Source organism: Boleophthalmus pectinirostris, unplaced genomic scaffold, assembly GCF_026225935.1.
Source record: "Boleophthalmus pectinirostris isolate CB_2022bp ecotype Guang Dong unplaced genomic scaffold, ASM2622593v1 HiC_scaffold_4, whole genome shotgun sequence".
Lineage (NCBI taxonomy): Eukaryota > Metazoa > Chordata > Actinopteri > Gobiiformes > Gobiidae > Boleophthalmus > Boleophthalmus pectinirostris.
The window spans coordinates 28,535,104-28,562,167 of record NW_026571353.1 but is presented as its reverse complement, the minus strand read 5'-3'; the positions used below and the strand labels follow the sequence as shown (position 1 = coordinate 28,562,167).

The 27,064-nt window shown below is 38.8% G+C and overlaps 1 protein-coding gene across 2 annotated transcripts in view; it reads right to left on the bottom strand.

Moving 5' to 3' along the window:
* Positions 1–1,381: 1,381 nt before the first annotated feature.
* fancc (FA complementation group C) overlaps positions 1,382–27,064 on the bottom strand; it is a 63,549-nt gene continuing 37,866 nt past the window's right edge. The window contains exons 9-15 of one of the 2 annotated variants that reach the window (XM_055161431.1): positions 26,191–26,246; positions 25,996–26,095; positions 22,289–22,364; positions 15,775–15,880; positions 13,192–13,366; positions 5,261–5,473; positions 1,382–2,131 (exon numbers count right to left, since the gene is read on the bottom strand). In XM_055161431.1, coding sequence (XP_055017406.1) covers positions 1,991–2,131; positions 5,261–5,473; positions 13,192–13,366; positions 15,775–15,880; positions 22,289–22,364; positions 25,996–26,095; positions 26,191–26,246 — 867 coding nt within the window. In that variant the 3' untranslated portion in view covers positions 1,382–1,990. The remainder of the gene's footprint in view (positions 2,132–5,260; positions 5,474–13,191; positions 13,367–15,774; positions 15,881–22,288; positions 22,365–25,995; positions 26,096–26,190; positions 26,247–27,064) is intronic. The other variant, XM_055161432.1, reaches the window with a different exon arrangement.

Here is a 27,064-nt window from a genome sequence, read left to right as displayed (position 1 = left end):
AGCATTTTCGGGAGGAAATCCGCCTGCATATGGTGCATTTAGTTGCTACAAAAGCAAAAGCAACACAATCTCCATGGAGACAAAAACAGGTGGCAGTCCCTCCACTAGAAAAGTTACATAGTACACCTTTAAACTCGAACATAAACACATGAAAAGCTGTTTGTTTATAGCCTTTTTATCACTGTTAAAACAGAAGTAGCGTTGGTGCAGCGTTAGCAGACTGGCTGTTGTTTTTCCATAACAATAAAACTCTTAATTTGCACCCTGAAAGAGATGAAGCATTCTTAACATCCTCATAAAGAATTATGAAGCAAGAAATGGAATGAATATGGACTGCTTCTAAATGTCTCATGGTCTGAAAATTGTAAAAACTGAGTGCTGCCCCTTTAATGTCTTTTGGTGCATAGAAGAATTGAACTTGAAGCAGGTGACTGTCCATTCAAAACCAGGACAATATTTGGCAGACGCAGCACAGGGCGTGTTCTTATTTATAGCTTAGTATTAGGGACAAAGGTGCCACAGTGGGTTAAAGGGAAAGTCCGGAATTTTGGACACAGGGCCTCATTTCCTAGTTGTATTGGAGACGTGTGGAGACACTTTTTAAATATTCCATCCAGTCCTTGTATTTGCAGAGGTCGCTGGTGCTAGACTAGTGCATGTCAATGGTCATAGTTATTTATCTTGCCACTAAAAACAGTCTTACCCACTCCACAAAACACCCGGGGCAAAGCAATTATAACGCCAGACTATCGATATGAAAGTCTGTGTTGATAGAATAATTTTAGAATTAAAACCAACCTTGCATTTGAAGGATTTATGTCTGAGCAGCAGCAGGGAGGTAGCCAGTCTGGCGCCACCTAGTGCTTCTGCTCAATTTCATTTCTCTCCAGCGACTACGTCAGGAATCAGAAGCTGGCAATTACTTAGACACCACTGAGTGTTCTGGCGCATTACAAACGTCTCGGCCCAAATAGCAGCGATTGGTTTAATAAAAAAGTACCTGGCTACTGTTAAGTGAACGAATCCTAATGCTGTGAGGTCAGATGGTTTCCATGAACTGAAACCAGCTGATGAATCAGGCTAGCAGAGAGTTGTACTTCCTGATAGAAAACCTGACAGCAGCGGACTGATATATGAGAAAATAGTCCCTCAAACATGCGACGATTCACGTGATGCCAGGTTAGTTTTATTTCAAACGTTATTCTATCAACACAGACATTCACATCGACAGTCTTGCATAATAAAAGTTTTTGTTCAGGTGTTTTGTGGAGTGGGTAAGACTGTTTTTAGTGGCAGGCTAACTATGGCCATTGACATGCACTAGCCTAGCACCAGCGACCTCTGCAAATACAAGGACTGGATGAAATATTTTAAAAAGTGTCTCCACACGTCTCCAGCACTCTGGCTCACTAGGAAATGAGGTCCTGTGTCCAAAATTCCAGACTGTCCCTTTAAGCTTTCACCCATCAACCACAGCATCTTCATTTAAATTTCCAAGCACAATGTTGTTGAGTCTTTAAATGGTCTAGATTACGCTTCTTATGTGTTATAATATTGTTTCATCATCGAAAAACATACCTGGAGTTGTGTTTTGTTTTATTCACACATGTTTAACGCACAAATCCTGCTCCACTGTGTTTTTAAACTCCATACATCTTCACTAGAATCATTTGGATAATTTCTGACAATCTCTACTAAACAAAAGGTAAAATGTAGCTGTTAACTTGAAAACTACAGCTTCCAGGTTACTCAAACATGCGTAAATGAACTGAAACACAACTCTAGATGTACTTTTGATGAGGCAACAACATTATCACACGTCTTAAAGCTCACAAGAGTCAATTTTGCATAATATAGGACCTTTACGCTTGGCACATCCACCCACACCGCCTCCTATAATCACCACACATACATTAACAGCACGTAGATGGTAATAGCAGTGAGGGCATCTGGTGCAAAAGTACACGGGGTTTATGGAGGTTGCATGTGTCTAGGTGTTAGGTGCCAGTGCCTGTTGCAGAGCCTTGATCCTGGGCAGCAGAGTGTGAGTGCGGCCTCCTCCGCTGAGTCTGATCTCCAGAGAGCCGAGAACACACGCAGCTTCGAGTGTGACGCCAGACCGCTCCACCACCTGCACGCACAAACAGCTCACTGTGTTTACATGCTAGTGTTGTTGTCACGATACTGAAATTTCAAACTTTAATTATGTACTTTATATGCAATACTTATTTTAATACCAAGGTGATGATTAAAATCTTTCTTTAGACAATAGAATGTGGTTTTCAGCTTTATATCATTGTATTTTCTTACATCTGTGTAATCCCTCAGTGGTCCAGGTAGGTTCCACAGGGCTCCATGGGCGTGTACTGATCCATGTAGTTATATACTTGTTCAGATCATTGACGGTATAAAGAAGTGGATTAAAAGAGTGGCTCCAGTCAAATGAAGCTCACCAAGGACGGCAGTTATAGGAGCGAATTTGGAGTCGAGTTCCATTTTAGGAGTTAGGGGTGTATTGTATGAAGGTAAATATGTTGCGGTGCAAAAGTACGGCATCACAGTTTAAGTCACGGAAACGGGGAATTTCGGCCGTTATTCGTTTTTTTTTTTTTTTTTTTTCATTTTGGTTTTGGAGACAAATAATTAAGAAAATAGTTGTTTTTTCATTTTGTTATTTTTGGTTTTATTTTGAAAAAACGAATGATACACAGATTCTTCGTCTTCCCCCTTTCTGATTGGTCAACCCCTCCTCCTTCCCCTCCCCCCCTCCTCCCCCCACCTCTCTACAAGTGCAAATCAGTTTTGCCACATGCACGTCGCAAAATGTGTTGCAAAAGTCAAGGCGCGCAGATTTGAACCTGCTGGGACACATTTGGGTCCGGTCAAGCGGTAACGGAGGGAAACGGGCAGATTTTTTACATTCAAATAGCTCTTATTCAGAAACTAGAGGGACTATTGAAATAAGTAAGGTATTAGAATGTAGGAAAGAGTTAACACTCCAACAGGGTAAAGTTAAACCTGTGATATTCTTTCAAGTTGTTGACAAAAAATAAAAAACTCATGTCAGTAACAGAGGGAATGAAATATGCAGCACTTTTTGGGCAATAAATACAAACAGTGATAACTAGCGGTTCTCACTTACATATCCTTAACAAACTGGTTTGAATATTTGTTTCATATAGTTTTCTACCATATGGTACAAGATTAGGTTGAAAAATCTCTTACTTTTTGAGTAATGAGATTTTTTATTAAGAAAGGTCATGGTAAGGGAGGGAAAACTGTGCAAGCAAGTAGAAGGTGCATGATTTTGCATAATTTGTCAGCTTTTTTCTTCCTAATACTTTAATATTACTTCAAAATGAAAGGTAACTATTTCTATAAAATATGTCAGTCCTTCCAAGCAAATTTTTATCATTTTAAATAAATTTTTTTTGAAAAATCATGTACCTTCATCAACAGTTCAAAGACTGATGATCTATGATGAAATACATCCATTTATTTACATGATTTGCAGATCTTTGAAATTTGGGAAATAATTTTTTTTCCATGTTTCATACATGGTCTGTTTAAAACATATGTAACCTTAGAACCAAAAATGGTACAGAAAAAAGATAAACAGTTTCATAAACTAGAGTACATATGTATCTGTTGAATACATTTTTATATCAGATGCATTAACTTGAATTTTTGGCCTTGCTGTTTACTTCTGCTTGACCGGGCCCATTTGAGAAGTTGCAGTCGCTAAATTGTGGTTGTATCTGTCATAATGGATGCAGATGTCACTCTGTTCATGCAAATAACAATCTGCACATTTATTCATATTTTTCTCCCGTGTGTGTAAATATTTTCCACAAGTGAAAATTTCAGTCCACAAGTGCACACATTTTTTTCAAGCACTCGTGTGTTTTTTTCCACCGTGACTGCAAATTCAACACACATATATGAAAGTAGGTAATTACAAGTTCAAAGTTTTGTTCTACACATTCTCACATTATATTGTACAAGTTCTCAAATCAAGTTTACACGCTCTCTCATTTTGCAACATATTTACCTACATAATATTGGTACATGTTATTTGTGCTGAACCGTTTCAGCACAGAACGTTCGGTTCGATGCAGGGCTGTGTATGAGTGAGTTCATGCGATTTGTGTGTGTTTATATTCTGCCACTACATGTGCAGCTACACGAAAAGCTCGGCTCTTTAAAATTACATATACATTATAACAAAGGAACTCATCTGCGATTGGGGTGACAGTGTTTCCCGCAGCGCTTTATAGTTAGACAACAATTGCCCCCCGCCTTGACTACATCCCTCCTAACCACGTGAATCCTCGCAAAACTACAGTCGTCGTGCCCTCGTCCTCATTTTTGCTCCGCTTTTCTGCGACCTCTGTCCCTAGCGAAGTGTATTTTCAACCACTGGGAACACTGTAATTGCAGCAGATCTACACTTACTGCAGACACTGTGGACAAGTTTTTCTGGCCAAAAATATGAAGAGTAAAACTTAAAGCTGGAACTGTTAGTGCTGTGCTTTACTTTTTGAAAAGTTTTGTTTACTGTTCACAAGGAATTTTTTTTTAATAATATTTCATACATTTGTTGCTTATTTGAGAAGATTTTATTTAACTTATTAGTATTACCAAGCAGCACATTGCATTTATTTTATTTCCCCATTTGTAGGATGGACAAAAACATAAGAAGCAAATGGTTTTACATTTTGTTTCCATACTGTACCCAAAATGAACCGAACCGTGACCTCAAAACAGATGTACGTACTGAACTGTGAATTTGTGTACTGTTAGGAATAGGAGTAGATTTACAGATAAAATTGCGAAATAATAACACTGGGATCATGTAGAGTGGGTTAATATGAACATTTTAAGACCAAAATGAGGAGCCTGACAGCAACAGTTATGGAGGGGGAGAGGGGTGACGTTTTTCCAATATAATGTGAAGTGGAGCTGGAGTCAATGGAACCGGAAGTACACCCATGCTCATTTCCTCTTTGGATGCAGCTCAGGATCATTCTAAAACTATTCAGGAAAGGTTCATTTTTGTCCTGTGAATGAATGAATTTTTAGTACTGATACTTGTTCAATTGCATATCTGGTTTCGATACTAACTTTAGTATCAGTTAGTATTAAGTCTTGCCCCTAGGCTTGTCAAAAAGTATCTAATTTTGCTCAAACACATGGGAAAAAAATCAGGCAAAGGCACTTTAAAGCAAAGACTAACGGTTTAGGAGCTTTGTTTACTTACCGCAAGTAAAATCTGTGTTGATCCACTCAGAGGCAGAGGAGAGAACATGGCAGAGCTGAGCAGGAGCTGGAGGATCAATACAGGAGCTGGTGAAGGCTGCTGAGGCTCCGGTGACAGAAGATCTGCCAATAAACTGGACCCACCGCCCAGAGGAGGGGCACCCATAGCCGTGAAGAGACCACAAATATGTCCCCACGCTTCTTTCACAACAACCTGCACAGACACAAACAGTCATTTACTTCAGCGATGTTTATAAAAGTGTAAAAGAAAACAGTAGGGATGATCAGAGTACGCTAATAAGAGTTAGATCACCCACTAGAGGCAGGAGCGATTATGTAAAATATGACTCAGCGGACGGGTCACACCTTAGGGTAGTTCAATGGACTTAACTGATACTCACTCATATTGTAAACAACTAGGGTGTGTTAGTTTCAGTGTAGTTAGCTCCTCCCTTCAGACAGATAGAAGTCAGTAACTTGGAGAATCATCTGGATAGAGGTGTGCAAAAATATAAATATATCGATATATTGTATCGTTTATTGTGATGATACAGTATTGATATCATGGGACTGCTGTATCGATATATCGCCTAGAGTATTTTTTGGTACATTTTACTAAATAGTTTGGTTAAAGCTACAGTTTTGTTGCTTATTTAGTGGAAGGAAACTCATTTATGTGACATATTAGACATTTTCACTGTTTTGAGGATTAAAATGTTTGTGTTTCATAAGAACTTTGCACAAGAAGTGGTTTAACAAAAACTTTTAGTATCACAGCCATAATTTAGCCTTTATTTTTTATTGAGCCATATCGAATTGATTTGAAATATATCGCACTGAATCGAAAGTGCACTCTATCGAGATATGTATCGTATTGTGGCCTATGTATCGAGGTACAGTATGTATCGTATCGGCAACTTCTTAATGATACCCAGCCCTAATCGTATCGTTTAATCTGATGATACAGAACTGATATCGTTGGCTACTGTATCAGTATATCACCAAGAACACGTTTTGGTATATTTTACTAAATAATTTTGTTACGGCGCTACAGTTTTGTTGTTTATTTAGTGGAACGAAACTCATTCATGTTTTGAGGATTAAAATGAGTGTGTTTCATATTCACTTTCTACAAGAAGTTGGTTTAACAAAGACTTTTAGTATCACAGCCATGATTTAGCCTTTATTTTTTATTGAAACGTATTGAATTTATTTAAAATATATTGAATCGAAAGTGCACTCTATCGAGATATCTATCGTATCATGGCCTATGTATCGAGGTATGTATCGTATTGGCAACTACTTAATGATACCCAGCCCCACTCGTGGATGAGTGAAACTTAAAAATCCACTCTTAAAAACTTGCCCAGTTGGCAGAAACTAATTTTCTTTTGCGATCATCTTGCAACTGTTACACAACGTTGCATAACTAGCCTGAATAATACAGCTGGAGGTTGAATAATTTAACCTGGTGGGTGAAGATCAAAGAAGCACATTTCAAACGAGCGAATATTTAGGTAATAAACTACCCTGTGAACACCATCTTAAGAACACATTCACATGAATACAGCTGTCTATGAAGCATCTATGTCTGCATTTAGGGATGCACCGATCCGAAACTGGTATCGAATATTAGAGCAGATAGTGAAAAATTGATAGAACAGATATCGGTTCAGTCAAGATTCTGGTTTATGTAACTTGACATAATAAGACTATTTTCTAGGGATGTCACAATAATAATAATCGTCAAAAGTCTCACAATAATATTGCGGGCTGTCAAAATATATCAAATCACAAGTTCCTTTGCTTAAATGCATGCTTTTATAGTAGCAACAGCTTATAAACAGAGAACTACATATCCCATGATTCATTTCAGAGCAAACAACATGAACAAATATGTTTTTTACTTGAATTATGACAGTAATAATTCACATCAAAACCTTGTCAAGGTATTTTAAAAGCAAAAAGGTTTCCTATATACAGTTAAATTAGCCTCTCCAAAATACTGCAATAAATATTGTACTGTGAGATGCACATCGTTATAATATTGTATCCAGAGATGTCGATGTCGTTACATCCCTACTAGGGCTGGGTATCATTAAGAAGTTGCCAATACGATACATACCTCGATACATAGGCCACGATACAGTACATATTGCGATACAGTGCACTTTTGATACGTTACAATATATTTCAAATCAATACGATACAGTTCAATAAAAAATAAAGGCTAAATCATGGCTGTGATACTAAAAGTCTTTGTTAAACCACGTCTTGTGCAAAGTGAATATGAAACACACCCATTTTAATCATCAAAACAGTGAAAATGTCAAATGTGTCGCACAAACGAGTTTCTTTCCTCTGAACAAGCAACAAAACTGCAGCGCTGTAACAAAATAATTTTGTAAAACATACCAAAAAATGCTCTTGGCGATATATTGATACAGCATCTTATGATATCGATTCTGTAGCATCACATTAAACGATACGATACATTGGTATTTTTGCACAACCCTAATCCCTATTATTTACTGATCATAGTCATCCCAGAAAGCCTCATAATGTTTGAAGTTTTATTTATACAAAACTGTTCTGAAGCTGCTTGAGAGATAAATAACAGCTACATAACACATGTGGATCAGTTTTGTCTTATTTTATTTTCCCTCCACTGGTATCGGTTGAGTGAAAAAGCTGGATCAGTGCATCTCTATTTGCGCTGTGGTCATTTGTGAGTCATTTTCAGGAAAAGAATAAATAAATAAATAATAATTAACAAAGGAACAAAGGGGTAATGAAAGGAGAGGAGAGGAAGGAGAAGAAACAGACCATTAGTTACAAGAATAATGATTTGTTTCCTCTCACACACTTGCCGTCCGTTATAACAAGAACATCTCGTCTCGTCATCCCTTCAAAATGTCTAATGTCTTTTACTGTTTGTACTGTCTCTAATATCACAATAGGAGGGTTTCAGTCACGTGATCACGATGATGCGCAAATTTCAGGTGGAGGGCAGGAAGTGAAGACAAACACGACAAACACGGCTCTGGAGAACACAGATATGGAGAAGAGTTCTTATTGTAAGGATTTAGAGCCAGTAGCAAGGCAAAAGTACGAGCAGTTAGTCGACAAATATATTGGGCGTGACCCCATCTTATTGAAAATGAGAGAATTTTCAACCGAAGTAAAAGATTTGCTGACAATCGAGGCAGAGGAGATCACGAACTATTTAGCTCTTCAGACATCGTTCTACACCAGACAACAGATGAAGACGTACAAATGTTTGGAGGCATATAACTTTTTTTGTCAGTGGATGGGTCCTCAACCTTGGTGCAAAACGCCTAAATGATGATTATTGTTTGGTCTTCGCCGGGGTAAGTGTTTCTCTTATTTTATATGTATAGACTGTTATGGGAAAAACTGCAGTGTATCGGCACTAACCTCTATCTGAACTATATAATGTCAACAAACGTCGTTAGCCGTTAGTCGTTAATGATTCGTTTATGTTTAGGTAAACCACAAAAAACTATTTAGCTTTGTAACAAACCTTTGACGAAGTGGTCACTGCAGACACGAGCATTAGTGAATTCTGCTCCTCCCGACCGCGAACAGGTTTGTAACACACTTTTTACGGCGTTGTTCTGTCAGCTTTTCACATTTCTGACCTTTGTGGACGACTATATTCAGTACTCTAAAAAAAAAAAATCGCTTTTCTTTCTCTCGGTTAGAACAATTGGCACAGCCGTAAACTACCGTAAACTACACAACGCATCGGCATTTTCCTCCAGTCGGTTCACTTCCTGCCCTCCATCTGATTTTGCGTGCTGACAAACGTAGCCCTGTGACGTCACGTGAAACCCACCTATTAAAACAACAAAAAAAAAGAAGTATTTAGATCCGAAACAGTTCAGTACTAATTGCTGGCTTGATGAGATTAGCGCTGATGTAAGTTTGGTGAGCGATCTGTGAGAAAACGTTGAGTCTGATCTACAGAACATGGGAATGTGTTTAGGCCTGATCCACTTTTAGCAGGTGAGTCAGAGCCCGGAGACAAACCCAGTGTAACCTATTAAACACTAAATAATGGATGAGTGTTTTGTGAGCACAGACGGCGGGAAAGAGACACCGGAGAAGGAGAGGAGGGGGAGGAGAGAGAAGGAAAAGAGCAGGAGAGTGAGACAGAAGAGGAGGAGGGTCGAAGATAAGTGTGAGAGAGAGAACGAGAGGAGGGGGGAGGAGAGGGAGAAGAAAGACAGAAGGAAGAGAGAGAGGAGGAGGTGGGAATAGAGAGGAAAGGCAGAGGAGGAGAGAGAAGGAAGAGAGAGGGAGACTGAGAGACAGAATAGAGAGAGAGGGGTGGAGGGAGGAGGAAGACAGAGAAGGAAGAGAGAAGGAGGGAGGTGATGGGGAATAGAGAGAAAAGACGGAGGAGGAGAAGGAGGAGAGAGAAGGAAGAGAGCAGGAGAGTCAGAGTCCAGAGAGGAGGGTGGAAGATAGAGAGAGAGATGGAGAGAGAGAGAGAAAGAGATGAGGGGGGAGGAGAGGGAGAAGAAAGACAGAAGGAAGAGAGAGAGGAGGAGGTGGGAATAGAGAGGAAAGGCAGAGGAGGAGAGAGAAGGAAGAGAGAGGGAGAGTGAGTGAAAGGATAGACAGAGAGGGAGAGGGAGAAAGATAGAGGGAGAGAGGGGTGGAGGGAGGAGGAAGACAGAGAAGGAAGAGAGAGGAGGTGATGGGGAATAGAGAGAAAAGGCGGAGGAGGAGGAGAGAGAAGGAAGAGAGCGGGAGAGTGAGACAGGAGAAGAGGAGGGTGTAAGATTGAGAGAAAGTGTGAGAGAGAGAGAAAAAGAGGAGGGGGAAGGAGAAAGACAGAAGGAAGAGAGAGAGGAGGAGGTGGGGAATAGAGAGGAAAGGAAGAGGAGGAGAGAGAAGGAAGAGAGAGGGAGCGAGAGAAAGAGAGAGGGGTGGAGGGAGGAGGAAGACAGAAAAGGAAGAGAGATGAGATGGGGAATAGAGAGGAAAGGCGGAAGAGGAGAGAGAAAGAGAGAAAGTGCAAGGGAGAGCGAGAGAGAAAGAAAAAAAGAGGAGGAGGCGACAGAGAAGGAAGAGAGAGAGGAGGAGATGGGGAATAGAGAGAAAAGGCGGAGGAGGAGAGAGAAGGAAGAAAGCGGGAGAGTGAGAGTCAGTAGAGGAGGAGGATGGAAGATAGAGAGAGAGATTGAGAAGGAGCGAGAGAAAGAGTGAGAGACAGAGAGAGAGAGAAAGAGACAAAGAGAGGGGGCAGAGAAGATGGAGAGAGAGGAGGAGAGGGGCAATAGAGAGGAAAGGTGGAGGAGGAAGAGAGAGAAAGAAGAGAGTGCGAGAGTGAGAGACAGGAGAGGAGGAAGATGGAATGAGAGATAGACAGAGAGGAAGCGAGAGAAAAAGAAAGTGCAACAGACAGAGAGAAAAAGAAAGAGAAGGAGGGGAGAGAGGGAGAGAGGAGGCAGAGGAGAGAAGAGAGAGATGGGGAATAGAGAGGAAAGGCGGAGGAGGAGGAGAGAGGTGGAAGCCAGAGGGAGAGTGAGACAGGAGAGGGGAAGGGTGGAAAATAGAGAGAGAGATAGAGAGAAAGTGTAAGAGAGAGAGAAAGGAGAAGGGTGGGAGAGAGAGGAGTCAAGGAGAGGGAGAGAGAGCAGAGAAAGAGAGGAGAGTGAGGGAAGGGAGAGAGGGACCGTGCGAGAGAGAAAGAAAGAAAGAAGGAGGGAGAGAGAGAAGAGTGTGAGATAAAGAAAGAGCGAGAAAGAAAGAGAGAAAGTGGAAGAGAGAGAGAAAGAGAAAGGAGGAGGGCGGAGGGGCAGAGAGAGAGGAGGAGACAAGGAGAGGCAGAGAGAGAGAAGGAGAGAGAGGGAAAGTGCAAGAGAGAAAGAAAGAAGGAGAGAGAGCAGACAGAGAGAGAGAGAAGGAGAGAGAGGAGACAGAAAGAGTGAAAGTGCGTGAGAGAGAGAGAAAGAGAAAGGAGGAGAGCAGAGGGTTAGAGAGAGAGGAGGAGAGAGAGGGAAAGTGCAAGAGAGAAAGAAAGGGAGAGAGAGTGTGTGTGAGAAAGAAAGAGCGAGAAGGAAAGAGAGAACGTGCGAGAGAGAGACAAAGAGAAGAGGAGGAGGAGGAGGAGAGGAGGGGGAGGTGAAAGGGCCCGTGTCGTATTGATTGTTCACTAAGTGTCTGGACAGGCCGTCTGAGTTTTGGACTCTGTGTCTCCCTCTCGTCGCCGTGGGAGACTGCTGCTGTCTCCGAGTTCTCGCCTATTATCATCTGAACTGTTACAACGCACAAGTTTGTCACGGCACATTTTCATAATTTACGCTTCAGGATACAAGACGAAAACATGCTCAATGAGAAAACTGTTTGACTTTCTAACTTTCTGCTGGTTGAATAAACAATGTCCTGAGAGAAGACTGCCGCTGTGATTTTGGGCAATACAACAATTTGATTTGAATTCAGCAGCTGCAGTGGTTTATAGTGTTGTCTGCAGTGCGATTTTACTTAAAAACTGCTACAAGCTTTAGCCTAGAGCTAACAGCTGCTTGGGATTCTTGTATGAGTTTAGTTCAATTTAAATGTGCTAAAACAAAACCCAGTTCTGCAGTTTTGAGCAGGACCCGTTTCTTTTATTAAGCCATTTCAGATACTTCAATACTGTGATTTACACTGAACATATACGAAAAGAAATTATCTATGCATGTTATAACTTAATACTACATTTTAAAAGAAACTATATTTATGTCTTCTTAAATTCAAAATATGACAATAAAATAGGCTGCTTAATAGGTCTAAATGAACCAGGGAGGAGCAAAGGTTAAAGGTGCACTACGTAACATTTTTAGTGAAGGGTCCACCTGCTGCTTGTCTCCATGGAAATAAAGACAAGCTTTGTCTAGAACAGGCATGTCCAAACTATGGCCCATGGGCCAAATGCGGCCCTCAGACAAATTTTTCTTGGCCCTCAGGCTTCCAGGTGAATTGGCCCAAATTACCTTGCATCAATTAAAAATTTATTTTTTACTGCAAGTTTTTTAAAAATCTACCTTGATAAAGCCAATATTTAATATTTAGTGTGTTGATTTAAGGATCTTTAGGATTTAAGGGTCATTCAAACGTGTTAAACATGTGCATATTTCTGTTATTCACTGTACTGAGCACCAGTCTACGGCCCTCGATTAGTCCTCTGCTTCGTCTGTTTAGATTTGTGGCCCTTGATGAAAAAAGTTTGGACACTCCTGGTCTAGAATGTTCCACAGTACAGAGTAAATCTATCATGACGGGGAAAAGAAGGTTATACCACTATGCTACATTACTAGGGCTGGGTATCATTAAGAAGTTGCCGATACGATACATACCTCGATACACAGGACACGATACGATACATATCTCGATACAGAGCACTTTCGATTCCCTATGATATATTTCAAATCGATTCGATATGGTTCAATAAAAAATAAAGGCTAAATTGTGGCTCTGATACTAAAAGTCTTTGTTAAATCACTTCTTGTGCAAAGTTCATATGAAACACAAACATTTTAATCATCAAAACAGTAAAAATGTCAAATGTGTCGCATAAATGAGCTTCCTTTCACTCTACAAGCAACAAAAATGTAGCTGTAACAAAATAATTTAGTAAAATAAACCTAAAAATACTCTTGGTGAAATATCGATACAGTAGCCCACGATATCGATACTGTATCATCACATTAAACGATACGATATATCGATATTCCAATATTTTTGCACACCCCTATACATTACCATTCAGATCTGTGGAGAGTTGCAACTATTCACAGAATTCTTGTGTTTTTGAGCAATAGCAATACATATAATGAATAAATGTTAGATGGATTTCTTTAATGTCACGGAATATTCCAGAAAAGATGCATGGTACACCTTTAAAAAGACCAGACTCACCAGCTGTTGGTCCCTGTGGTGCCCCCTGTTGGTGGGGTGGTGGTAGAAGGTGAGCAGCCACAGTAGATGTTCACAGTCTGAGTCCTGAGAGGAGACCAGGAGCTGCAGAGCCACGTCCACCCAGTGAGAGCTGCTGACCAGCAGGAACCAGGCTTCAAACAGCAGGGGGAGCCCTCTGGGGGGTAGAATATGTGAACATAGTAAGAAACAGGTACAAGAATTACTCAATTAAACTTTTTTTTGTCTAATACAAACAATACAAAAATATTTAAGTGTATATTTAAGTTCTTGGACTGATCCTTCAGTGGCTCTGGGGTAACCAGCCAGCTCTGGCTCTTCTCCCACAGCGGCCGTGTGAGTCTAGACCTTAATGCAAGTGGAGGACCCGATCTCTCTCAGATTTGCCTGACTCTGTCATTAGTCCTGTGGCTCTAAATGCGATGATCATCATCAGCAGCAGCAGCAGCAGCAGATCTCAGCAGGGCCCCAGCAGCTGCCTCTTCACTCGGGGGCACCAGGCTCACAGATCTTCCCACCGCTGGCTCTCGGCGTTTGGGGGGATTTTCATGGAGCCGTGGAGCAGAGCAGCACTGGGGATAATGGGCCCTGTTAAACCTCAGCTGGAGGCTAGAGTCGACATCTCTGCTCTCCTCTGCTACGTTTTATCCAATCCACACACAGACACTAAAGCAATTTAGCTCTGTTTTATGTTAATATCAGACCAATCTTCTTGTTTTATGAACAGTGGTTAAAGGTCCACTATGTAACATTTCTGTCGGAGGCTCTGCCAAAAGCTTGTCTCTGTTATGTAATCTCTATAGTGCTTTGCCTGGAATCCATCAAACTGTGACACAATATTGTTAAAGAAGACCTATTGTGCTTGTGTCTGCTATAAAGTTATAATCTAAACTGTGGCTCATTATGTTATTATGTTATTTGGATATTTTAATAATGACCAAAAAAGACTTAATAAAAGAAACAAGACTGCTGAGTTGTGAGTTAGAAAAGAGCAGTGCCCAGTGGGAGCAGATGTCACCGTAAACGCCATCACAACAAAGAGTCGTGCAGCTGTCGGCTCGTCCAATGGAATGCTGCGGTTCAAGCTAAAGAGAAGTTGATTGTACAAAAATTGCTTTGCGGCGCTTCCAAATCCTACGACTATCACCGTTTAAAAGGATGTAATTGAAGCACAAAGTAAGTACAGAGCAGTGGGCGTTAAAACAGGGGTTGATGGAAGCAATGACATCTTAAGTATAAGATTACTCAAACATGCATGAATCACTCTGAATACAACTTCGAGAGGGTAAATGAGAAGGGAAACAACTAAAACATGACTAAAAGCTCTGGGAAAAAAAAAAAAAATTTTGCATAACAGATTTACTAAAAAGACTAAGACTATATTTCTTTGAGACGCTCTTATACCTGTATTAATTTATTCAACAATATTTATACTAGCGATGGGCATTTGATGAAATTTTATTAATCGATCGTCGGGAGAATTAATTATAATAAGTATCATCATTATTATTACTATTACTAATTGCATAAATAAACTCAACTTTACAACATATAAACCACTATAGAGCCACATCAGCCTGTTTCAGATTATAATGTGTTTAATGCAGCTTTGCGCACGTCTTACAGAAATGAAACTTAAAACCGCATGGCTAATATGCATAAACTAAGTCGAGAGAGAAAAAGAAAACTCTTATGCGCTGATGCTGTTCAGCTTCTGTCGGACTAAAGGACACAACTCAGTGGAATATGACTGTGACAGAGGGATGTTGATGATGAAGGTGAGTCTGTTCTGTGTGTGTGTCGCGATGTCTTCAAAGATCGTACGTGTGCTCTTTAAGTTGCAGTAACCAGGATACTGCGTAAACATGCACCATGATGAAACTGGGATACAGATGTGCATGTAAACACACTTGAGTGGTACAGTGATCTCCAAGGAGGTGCCAGAGCCCAAACGTGGGACTGAGGCCGCAACTCCAGTGTTTGCGCTTCAGACGCAGCTTCGTATCTACGCACAGCAACCTACATTCGGTTTGTCGATTAGAAATGAACATAGTCGACGAAATTCATAATGATCAATTATCCAATCGTCGACTAATCATGCCCATCCCTAATTCAAACAATAATAAAAACTCCATAAAAGTAGCTAACAAAGAGATTGCAAAGCAGATTTGATCACTGTCAGTAATATATGATGAAACTAAAATGCTTTTGTAGTTTTAAATTACCCAACTATTACATGTAACATAATACCTTTAACAGACAAAGGCTCAAAGCTTTAAAATATGACATGATGAATAGTACGAGTTACCCTCTGGGCCTATTAACTGTTGCTGAAATCTTGTGTTAACCCTTATGCTAATTTTGGAGCCATTTTCTCCTTTGTGTGCCTGCTCTTTCCTTTCACTCTCACCAGACTGGTTAACAATTGCCTTCTGCACTGCTCTGCCCGCCCCGGCTAATAGTCTGTAATGAGGCGCCAGAGCAGAGTACCAGGAGAGGGAGAAATTGGAGAAGTCTACCTCAGATTGGCTAATGCAGAGAACATAAAATCACACTTTTTCCGACCTGTTAGTCCCATCTCTGTCCTCCTCCTCCTCCTCCTCTTCTGACAGCCTTCGTAATGAGCCACTAAGCCAGGTCAGATGGTCCCTCCAAGCTTCTTCAGGCATCTCTGAAAGGTTAATTTAAATATAATGGTTACTTAAATAGGATACATAGGTAAATACATTTATAGCATTGTGGTCAGAACAGAAATATCATGAGTTTTCTAAACCCACTATAGCTTTACACTAGAGCTGCTGACATTGGAAAAGTATTGTGGTGTGTATGTTTAAAGGTCATACTGCATATTACACAAAATGGATTCTTGTGAGCTTTAAGGCATGTTATAATGTTGTTACTTCATAAAATCACGCACAGAGTTGTGTTTTATTTCAGGGTCTGTACACACAACAAAGTTTTTTGGTCAAAACGATGAAGTTTGTATTCGTTTTGGCCTTTCGTCCACATGGAGCTGGCGTTTTGGGTGGGCGAAACAGTGTTTTTTGAGTTTGAGTGCCAGAGTGGAGAAATCTGAAAACACTGGTGTTGTGATGTCGTGTGGACAAGCAAACCACAGCTTTTGGAAAACGATGACGTCGCGACCCTGTCGCAGCCCTTGAACTGGCTTCTGCGGATTGCAAGGCCGTTGCACAGGTGTAGCCTACAGAGCCGCTCCCGCCGCCCAGCAACTGAGATACGCTGCTAACACTAATACTAAAAACACGTACCACACAGATTACGCACATGGATCAATAAGAAAGATTACACTATTGTTATTAAACTGTTAGATTTGGAGACCAAGTTATTTTAATAATTCACATCCAAATCTTATGGCTAAAAACAAAAACTTATGTTTAATTTTTGCAAAACAAAGCGGCTATATTTCTGGGATACATCTAAAATAGGCTAAATTACCTTAAAGTTTAACAAAAACGTTGATGAGATATGCATTATTAAATTATTATCATCATTGTTTACAGCATCACATATTGGTGTGGCATATGTGTTACATCGTTTTCACTCAGTGCTCCGTTGTCGTCTGGACGTGAATATTTATTGATCTGACACGTGTGTGGATGTGATTTTTTTTCAACCGGCAAAAAAAACAAAACAAAACAGGAGCATTGTCATGTGAACATAGCCTCATTCACAATAATCCTGCATAATTAACCTGTCTACATCTCCAAAGCTTAAAATGTTCTGTTTCACCTTGTGATGTCCTGATCTTTCTTTCAGTAGAGATTGGCAACTCCAGAGCTGAAATCATCCAAATGATTTTAGTGAAGGTGTATGGAGTTTAAAAACACAGTGGAGCACTTCCTGTATTACCACATGACATCACAAGGTGGAATGGAGTGTCTCCTGTTTCAGAGAAGAACTCAGCCTAAATATGCAGGACTTGTGTGTGTAACTTGTGTGAATGAAACTAAATAAAACAGGCATGTTTTTGATGACGACATCCTGGTCCCTTTGGGCTCAGTGTTTTATAATGCCCAGTCTCTCAGATCAGTACCATCAAATTGAAAACGGGTTCTGGATGGCGGCCGAAACGTCTTGATTTCAAAAAGAGTGTCCAGCGTTTCATGTTTGTGGAAGTATAAACTAAACAAACTTTTATTATTACCGAAATAATTGCAGCCTTTGCGATTTGATCATTTGCGCCAACTCAAATTACGACTTGCATTTGATTGCGATATGTTACTGCCCTAAACCACAAATGAGTTAATAACCTGTCTTTACGTTTTCCATTAGGTAATATGCCACAATTGCTCAATCAAACCTACTTTAGCTGCCCACATCACATCACTTTGACATACATGCTTTTCTCCCAGGGCTACATTTTAACAACGCTAAACAGAGACTAAAACACCACAGCTCATGATAAAAAGTCAAACGGTACAGTATTTCCGTCAAGTCTGTGGTGAAAAATGGGCCTTGAGCACAAACATGGGCAGTAATTATTAACCCTGAGCTGTGGCCGAGCTCCAGTCTGTCCCTAAATGGCTCCATTCATGAGACTCAGTCCTGCCTACAGTCTGGTCTGGACACATGCAGATAAGCTACGCTCCACTGTCCCTGCATTCACCTACTCTGTGCATCCTCCAGTACTATTCAAGACTCAATATATTAAAAAAAAAAAAAAAAAATCTTTCTGTGTCCAAATTACATAGAGTATTGATACTTTGCAGCCGATGTCGTCAACATTCCCTGGGGTGTGATTCTAGCTGTAGGCTCTGCTCTGTCTGAAGCTCTGTTACTCAAGTTAGACTTTAATCTGAGCTTTGTTTTAACACAATCTGACCAGAAAGAGTTGATTTAGAAAGAGCTATAACAGGTGAGCTGGTTTGTGCCTTTAAAAAAAAAAAGTCATCATGCTCGGGCTGTTCTACATGTATCTCTATAGTGGAATGTGCAGTAGTTACAGGGTTCCCACTCTATTTCACTGACAAAATTTCTAAACTTTTCCATGACTTTTTCATGACCGAAAGTGAATGTTCCATGACTTTATGGCTAGCCTGATTGATCAGCCAGTTTCTACGAAGTGAAACCAGCTGATGAACCGTCTGACCTCGCAGCATTAGGATTTGTTCGCTCGACGGTAGGCGGGTATGACGTATGTAATGTGCCACCAACGAGGCTTACTGGTATATTATATTTTTCCCAAATCCCGTAGGAAGAAGGGCAATAATGTCTTTCCCCTTGATAAAATTCACCAAACATTCTCTTTGTTCCGGACTTAAATCCTGGATTTCGGAAATCACTGCCAACACAGAATGAATGTCTTCGTCTACATCCATCTCATCCGCTTTGTTTACTGTTGTGCTGTACCACAAAAAGGAACCCAGACAGGCGCTTGAGTTTGACCTCATGGCTTCACAGCTCTTCGCTGATTGGCCAGTGCACGGTCTACAACTTCCAGGATTCTTGTAAACCAACTAGTGTATTCTGATTCCTGACCTAGTCGCTGGAGAGAAGTGAAATTCAGATGAGGCACTAGGTGGCACCAGCCTGACTACTTTACACCCTACATGTGTAGAATTGATCAGACTTTTAGGGCTAAATATGAAATGTTAACCCTTTTCTCTCACCTTATGGTTTGGTATTATAATTTTTTAACATTCAAAATACTGTCAGTGCATTTATTGTTGTCTCGTTTACACAAAAGGCACATACGTTTGGAAAAAATCATAATAGTCATAATGAAAACTTAACAAACGCTGTAGTTGCATAAAACAGATACTAAAATTCAATGACTTTTCCAAAACTTTCAATGAATTTACAAAATTCCATGACTTTTCCGGGCCTGGAAAATGACATTTTCAATTTCCATGACTTTTCCAGGAATTCCATGACTGTGGGAACCCTGTAGTTCATTGGAATCACAATGCACACATTAGCAAACACAACCTGATATGTCTTTAGATAAAGGAAAAAAAAATAAATTTAACTTCACATTCTCAGAAGCCTTTGATTAACACGAGCGTTCATGCTCCTGTTTACATGTTTGATTTTTAACAGAAAAGGTGAGAGCGACTAACTGAAAAACTCTGGGCTGAGCTTGTGACTGTAATGTTATTTAAGAGGGGCTTGTTCAACAACCTAAATCAGCTCACCGTTTGCATTTCCAACTAGGTAAGCACTTTCTAGTCAGATTGTGTTAAAATAAAGCTGAGATTAAAGTCTAACAAGTCCCAGATAGAGCAGTGCCTACAGTTAGCATCACACCCCCGGGGAACATTGATGGCAACAGCTGCAAAGTATCAATATAGACACAGCAATAAAAACAACAGTTTCATAAAATAATGGCCCATTGGTGGTTTTCAGGTTTTAGAGTGTGATGATGTAATACTCCCAGATCGGGGGCAAGAGCCACTTCTCCCAGTCAACGTCATTATTTTTTGTCATAATGCCCAAAAACGTCAACTGAAAAATGTTGAACCTGATCATTTCACCCCAGAGCTCGCTTTATAACAAAAAAAATATGCATCTAAACTATATGAATTTTTACTCCCATCTGTATTAAATATTTTGGGCCAATCCAGGGGTTTCAGAGAGATGGAAAAAATTCTGTTCTATTCAATTCTAAATATGATATCTCTAGAATGAGCAAAAGTCCTCACAATGGCACATGGAAGCTAAGCGAGAGATGTATAGAATGACGTAATGTTTTCTGAAACCCAGAAATGTGTTAAATATTGCACTTTAAAAGTTCAATATCGTGGTAGAAGGACTAACAAAACCATGGCTGCCATTCTGTGACCTTTTATTACATGTGGATGTTCGTCTCTCAGTTATGTCTCCTATTTCACCTAAAAGAAACTTAACTTTAAAGATCCTATATTACACAAAATGGACTCTTGTGAGCTTTAAGCTGTGTTATAATGTTGTCAGCTCCTCAAAAACACACCTGTAGTTGTGTTTTGTTTCATTCACACATGTTTGAGTAATCTTGGTTTATTAGTCTTTTCACATAGCCCGATTCATCAGCCGGTTTCACTTTGTGGAAACCATCGGACCTCGCAGCATTAGGATTCATTGGCTCGACAGTAGGTGGGTACTTTTTTACTTTTTTAATGCACCACTAACAGGGCTAACTGGTATATTAAGCTTTTCCCATATCCCGTAGGAAGAAGGGCAATAGCGTCTTTCCCCTTGATAAAATTCACCAAACATTCTCTTAGTTCCGGCTTTAAATCCTTAATCTCGGGAATCATTGCCAACACAGAATGAATGTCTTTGTCTACATCCATCTCAACCGCTTTGTTTACTGTTGCGCAGAACCACAAAATGCTTGCAAACCATCTAGTGTATTCTGATTTCTGACCTATTCGCTGGAGAGAAATGAAATTGAGAGGAGGCACTAGGTTGCACCAGCCTGGCTACTGTCCACATCTCCAAAGCTCAAAATGCTGTGTTCCACTTTGTGATGTCATAATGAGGTAGTTTTCAAGTTAACATCAACATTTTACCTTTAGTTCAATACAAATTGGCAATTCTAGGTCTGAAATCATCTAACTGATTCTAGTGAAAGTGTATGGAGTTTAAAAACACAGTGGAGCACTTCTTGAATTACCGCATGACATCACAAGGTGGAACAGAGTGTTATCCATTTGAAAAAAGAACACACCCTAAATAAGCAGTGTATTAAACGTGTGAATGAAACAAAACACAAATCCAGGTGTGATTTTTGATGAGGAAAAAACATTATAGCATAGATCAAAAACAGCGTAATATGGGCCCTTCAAAGAGATAATCATAATTTTAATAAATAATTATCATATAGCAAATTATTATAATAATTATTATTAATATTAACAAATATTATAGAAATTATTAGTTTTTTATTTTGTTAAAAAAAAAAAAGTATAGCTATTGTAACCCATGTATTAAACTATAAATTAAATTATTTTAGAAAAGGAGATTGTTTCCTAGCTGCAATAGAAAAAAAAGCTATATAGTTATTATTATGAAAGTTAATCCAGGTCAGCCGTCTGTGATGTCGTCTGCTTGCTCCTTTGTTAATGTATGTGCCCTCATAATGGCTAAAATAGAGGATAAGTCACAAAGCATTTAAATTATACCAAATGTCAAAGGGACTCATGTCTAGTCATATTTATCCTGTTTGAGACTTGTAATTAAACCCTGGTCATATTAGAAGTTCAGATGGAAAAGAAGATTCACCAGATCCCAATTACGGTTTAAAAACATGCACCTCTGAACCTTAAAGGGCCCATATTACGCTATTTTCTGATCCATGTTATAAAGTTGTTTCTTCGTCAAAAAAATACCTGGAGTTGTCTACATCTCCAAAGCTCAAAATGTTCTTCCACTCTGTGATGAAGCAGTCATTTTCAAGTTAACAACTACCTTTTACCTTTAAATTACTCATTCCAGAGCTGAAATTTTCCAAATGATTCTTATGAAGGTGTATTGCATTTTAAAACACAACAGAGCACTTCCTGTATTACCACATGACATCACAAGGTGGAACAGAGTGTTTGAGGGAAGAACTCAGCCTAAACATGCACGGTTTTACGTTAAACATGTGTAAATGAAACAAAACATAACTCTAGGTACGTTTTTGATGAGGAACTAACATAGTAACAGATCAGAACACAGTGTAATATGGGCCTTTTAACATTTAATTTTTGTTTTTGCCACATTAGTTTGCCCTTTTTGGATATTTTTTCTAGTCAAAATTTGGACAGTTGTGAACAATCAGAAAGAAATCAGATTACTCAGCTCAGACATAACTGTTTACGTGACATTTCAGTAATATGACAACCCCAGAAATCAGGTAATGATCAGATTTGTAAAGCAAACACAACCATTGTATGCACTGGGAGTGGGGTTAGTATTAGTATTAAATTAACTTTTATTATTGATTAGTAAATCTATGATAATTTTGCCGCAGGAAATCAGTGTTTACTCCGAGTTAAAGAATAGTAGAGGGACATTTCTCAAAACCAGTTCCTCACAATAGCAGGCTTTGTGCTTTGTGCCATGTCCCGGGCCAGAGTCGACCCACTGCACTGACCTGAGGGCTGGGTCAGCAGAGGCAGCAGCACCCCCGCAGGAGCTTTTGGGAAGTACGCCTTCAAAGGGACGCTCTTCTGAAACAACAACACATTTATTACTCTGCTTCAGAACAGTGAATAGTGACACAGAGTAAAAGCTCTCACTACCTCATATGATTTCTTTTGTATTCTTGTTATAAAGCACATTGATTGTAGTCCAACAGTAAATTCTTATCTCCTTTACTAATTGTATGTATATCAAATGTTGGGCTACAGCAACATCTTCTGTAACTAAATTTGATATTGTGACTATAATAGTGACTATAATATTAATTTCTGTTAAAATAAAACTATTGGTCAGACTTTTTGAGGAGTAAATTGGACAAATTTCTGTTTTAAATAGTACTGATTAAAAGATGAATTCATTTATTTATGTATTTAAGTAAAAAATAAATAAATAAATAATAATATAATAATAATAATAATAATAATAATAATAATAATAATAATAATTTAATTATTATTATTATTATTATTATTATTATTATTATTATTATTGATTTTTTTTATGTAAATGTCAAATGAAAAACCCAAATATAGTTATGGATGCAATGTTATTTTATAGATTACTTGACAAGTCAACAAATATTTCTATTGTCAATTTAAGTTTTTTAAATACATTTGTAACCATATAAAAGCTTGAAATACGTTGACTGACTAAAAAGAAAATATGAATGAATAAATAATAAATTATTTTGTTATTATAATTGTATTATTGATGAAAATCTTTTTTTTTTTTTTTCATTTTTCATTAAATATTGCCACGGCCTTTGTTTTGTAAAAGAGTCTTTTGGTTTTAGAGTGTATATAGTCAGAGAATGACTGCAACTAATTATTAAGATGATATATATATTCTTTTATTAGTCATTGTTATGATTGTGATGATTAGTTGATTAATCGTTGTAAGACTATTTTACACAACATGAGATTAACAGATGTTAAAATTACCTTTTCCAGAATCCGATACTTGTTGAAATAAATATGTAGTACAGAGTGCAGTTTTAGTTTTTTACTACCCTGCTTAATGAATTGAAATCCAGCCCTCCTCTGGCTCATACATCACGGGGCAGTGAAAGGCTGAGAAATGCTGTTTGGAAAGGGTGCTTGTGTAACCGCGATACAGGAGGTGCTGACAGCTAATGTAGCGTGTAATAGGTGGCGTTTAGTGTCCTGCATCAACAGCAGTTAAAAGCAGGTGGTGTGGAAAAGCACTGTAGTACTGCCATCTACTGGTTAATTGAGGAGAAAAAAAGATGTGGGGTAGTTGGAAAAGCATGAAACAGGTCATAAATCAAACGGGGCGGATCTGGTTTGATATTTTGGGTCAGCTGTAATGGGTGACAGTCCATGACATAACTATGATGTATGTATGTGTAGCATGGAGCCTACAGAAGTCTAAAACGGTCAGAAAGAAATGTTGGATCTGAAATAAGATTATTAGTTGAAAAAGGTGAATTCAATTTGCGTTGAGACTATTGTAATGTTACATACACTGTTTACATACATTTTTTTTCTTTATGTTTACTACTTTCTGCATTTATATACACACAGAAAACATCAATTATATATTAAGGGATGTGGAATTATGTAGTAAAGAAAAATGTTAAATAACTCAAGATTCTTCTTCTATATTTTATATTCAAATCCACATAATGACAGCCCTTTGCTTTGTTAACAGCCTGCAAACCCTTGGCCTTCTCTCAAAGTGCTTCTTGATGCAGTCTTCTGAAATGGTTTTCACTTCACAGCTGTGAATGTCAGGGTCAGAAATGACAAAAGTGCAATGCAGTGTGATCAAAGCAAAAGATAAAGGTCATTTTTTAAAATCAAAAAGTGTTTTGAGTTATTTTGAATAAATGTTTTATTTGCTACATGTGTAATTCATAGTTTTAATCTGGGTTGTTTAAATTTTACACAGTATGTAAATGTATTAACTGATTGTTTTTTGGTAAACTTTCATTTCATTTAACAACCTGTCACCCTTGGGTGCTTGCCACACCCTATTTAAGAAGGCCACCTAGAGCTTTTCCCCTATTTGCCTGATGAAGCCCTGGCGCCGTAACGTTGTTGATGTCCTAATTAAGTTCACAATTTGCAAGTAGAACGGTGAGTGGGATTCTTCTCTGTTCAGTGAGAATCTACAATCCACATAAAAAAAAACATGAAATAGAAAAGTGCATCCAAACTTTTGACTGGTAGTGCAAATGTGTCACCAAGAGCAGAGTCCAATTTCATACTAACTAGACTGTAACTGTGATTTTATACTGGTAGGATATTATGCCAATTTAAGCTTCTGTGCATATGGCTTTTCCAATGAATCACATGTCAATAGCATTTAAAACTGTTATGTATCTTGAAATGTATCATTAAATCAGGCATGTCCAAACTAGAGATGGGCATGATTAGTAGATAAATTGATAATTGATCATTAAGAATTTCATCGATTATGTTCATTTTAATCGACAAACTGAATGTAGGTTGCTGTGCGTAGCGTAGGGTGACCGAACGGGTCCGTACATGTGTCTCTCTGCACTCAGAAGGAGCGAGCAAACACAAACAGTCGGTCAGTCTGCAACGTGCCGAAGCGCAAATGCGTATTTAACGATGACTTGTACAAGAAATTCCACGCTTTCCGTTGTGTTCATGACAAGTGTGAGTCCATGTGCACAGTGTACAAAACAGCACATATGTTTCGGTGTCCAGTGGGAAAAAGCTTTGCCAGGTGAGAGTCGCACAATGTCGATGACGAGTCCCCACCTCCCACAGTGTCCTGGTTTTGACAAACGCAAATATGGTCACACTAACCTGTATTCACCTGAGTCGTGTCACATCAGTGCATAAGAGCTGTTTTTTTCTTCGCTTAATTTATGCAAATTAGCGATGCGGTTTTAAGTTTCGTTTTTGTGAGACTTGCGCAAAACTGCATTAAACACATTATAACCTCAAACGGGCTAATGATTAATCAATAATCAATCATTAATTCTCCCGACGATCGATTAAGAAAATTTAATCGAATGCCCATCCCTAGTCCAAACTATGGCCTATGGGCCAAATGTGGCCCTTAGACAAATTTTCTTGGCGCTCAGAATTGGCCTGAATTACCTTGCATCAATGAAAAATTAACTTTTTTTCAAAATCTACCTTGATAAAGCCAATATTTAATAATTAGTGTGTGGTTTTGAGGATCTTAGCATAAATAAAGGACTGTTAAACATGCACATATTTCAGTTATTCACTGCACTGAACACCAGTCTATGGCCCTCGATCAGCCTCTGCTTCATCTGTGTTTAGAGATGTGGCACTTGATGAAAAAAGTTTGGACACCCCTGTGTTAAATGAACTGTGTGTAGCCTGTGCTCTAACTAATTAAAAAAATTACTAAAATCACAACTGATTGCTAGTGCCTTAACCTGCAGATAGAGAACACCTACAAGTTTTTCTCATTCTCAGTACATGGACAGGTCAGGTGAAAGCTCGGAAACCTCTAGAATTAAGTCTGAGCTGCACAGGCTGCACTAGCAATGATTAATATTTGGGTAGAGAAGATTCAGATCAGAGAGAGTGTCCTTTGTACACTTAAGGTTTGTACACTAAACCTTGCTTGTTCTATGTGGAAAAAAATCTCAGAAATCAGTGTTACAATACAAAATAAGGATAAAAAACATACCTGTTGTTTCTGTGTTGCCAATTCTTTGAGGAAGTGTGTTGTAAATGTTGTGATGAGAAGTCTTAAAGATTCATTTTCTTCCATTTGTTTAAGAGCACAGCTGGAAAAGACAAGAATGTTATGACAATTATGTTAAGACCATCGTGTTATAGTTTTGAGGAAATGTATTCATCACTATACATTTGTAAAACTCACCTGAAAATGTCATTCACAACCAAGAATATGGAACAATGTTGAGCACAGGCTTTGGGCTGAAACACACAACAAAGAACAACGATTATTTTACATGCGCACCAAAAATCCTATCACTATCCGATTTCTGGAGTTATCAGATTACTGAAATGTGAAATGCAAAACCATCTGATGTGAGTCACCAGGGGTTTTTGCTGATCAGAGTTCTCTTGTGCATGTAAACACACAACAAAAGCATTTTAATTATTGTCGTATCTGATTATTCTAGATATGTTATATTTACTAGTCATGGTAATGTGCCCACCTACAATATCCAGGGGAAAGAGCACACTTAAAACCCTGACCACCGGGGGTCGCTGTTTAATCACAAACTGTATTTGACTTCCCTATTCCCCATCTCTATTCACTCTTTTACCCACTTTGTCCACTGTAAAAGCAGCACTTACAAACTTATGTGCCTTAGTCTTCAACACTCTGAAATTAATAATAATAATAATCATAATACATTAGTCATGTGTGTACTCTAGAATTTACATTTGTATGAATTATTCATCCACTCCCCAAGTCCTCATACTCAATGGTACTTTCTCCATCTTGTATGTTTATATATTCAGTAGGGGTGTAACGATATCCAAGTCTCACGATACGATATAGTCACAATATGAAGCCCATGGTACGATATTTAATAAGATATTGTGGGAAAGCTCACGATGTGGTGGGGAGGCTCACAAATAGGGATGTAACAATATCCAAATCTCTCTGTACGATATTGATACTACATACATCTCATGGTATATTTACTGCAATATTTTGTGGAGGTTAACAAAACTGTTAATATGTTACTTTTTCCTCTTAAAATGCCTTGACAAGACTTAAT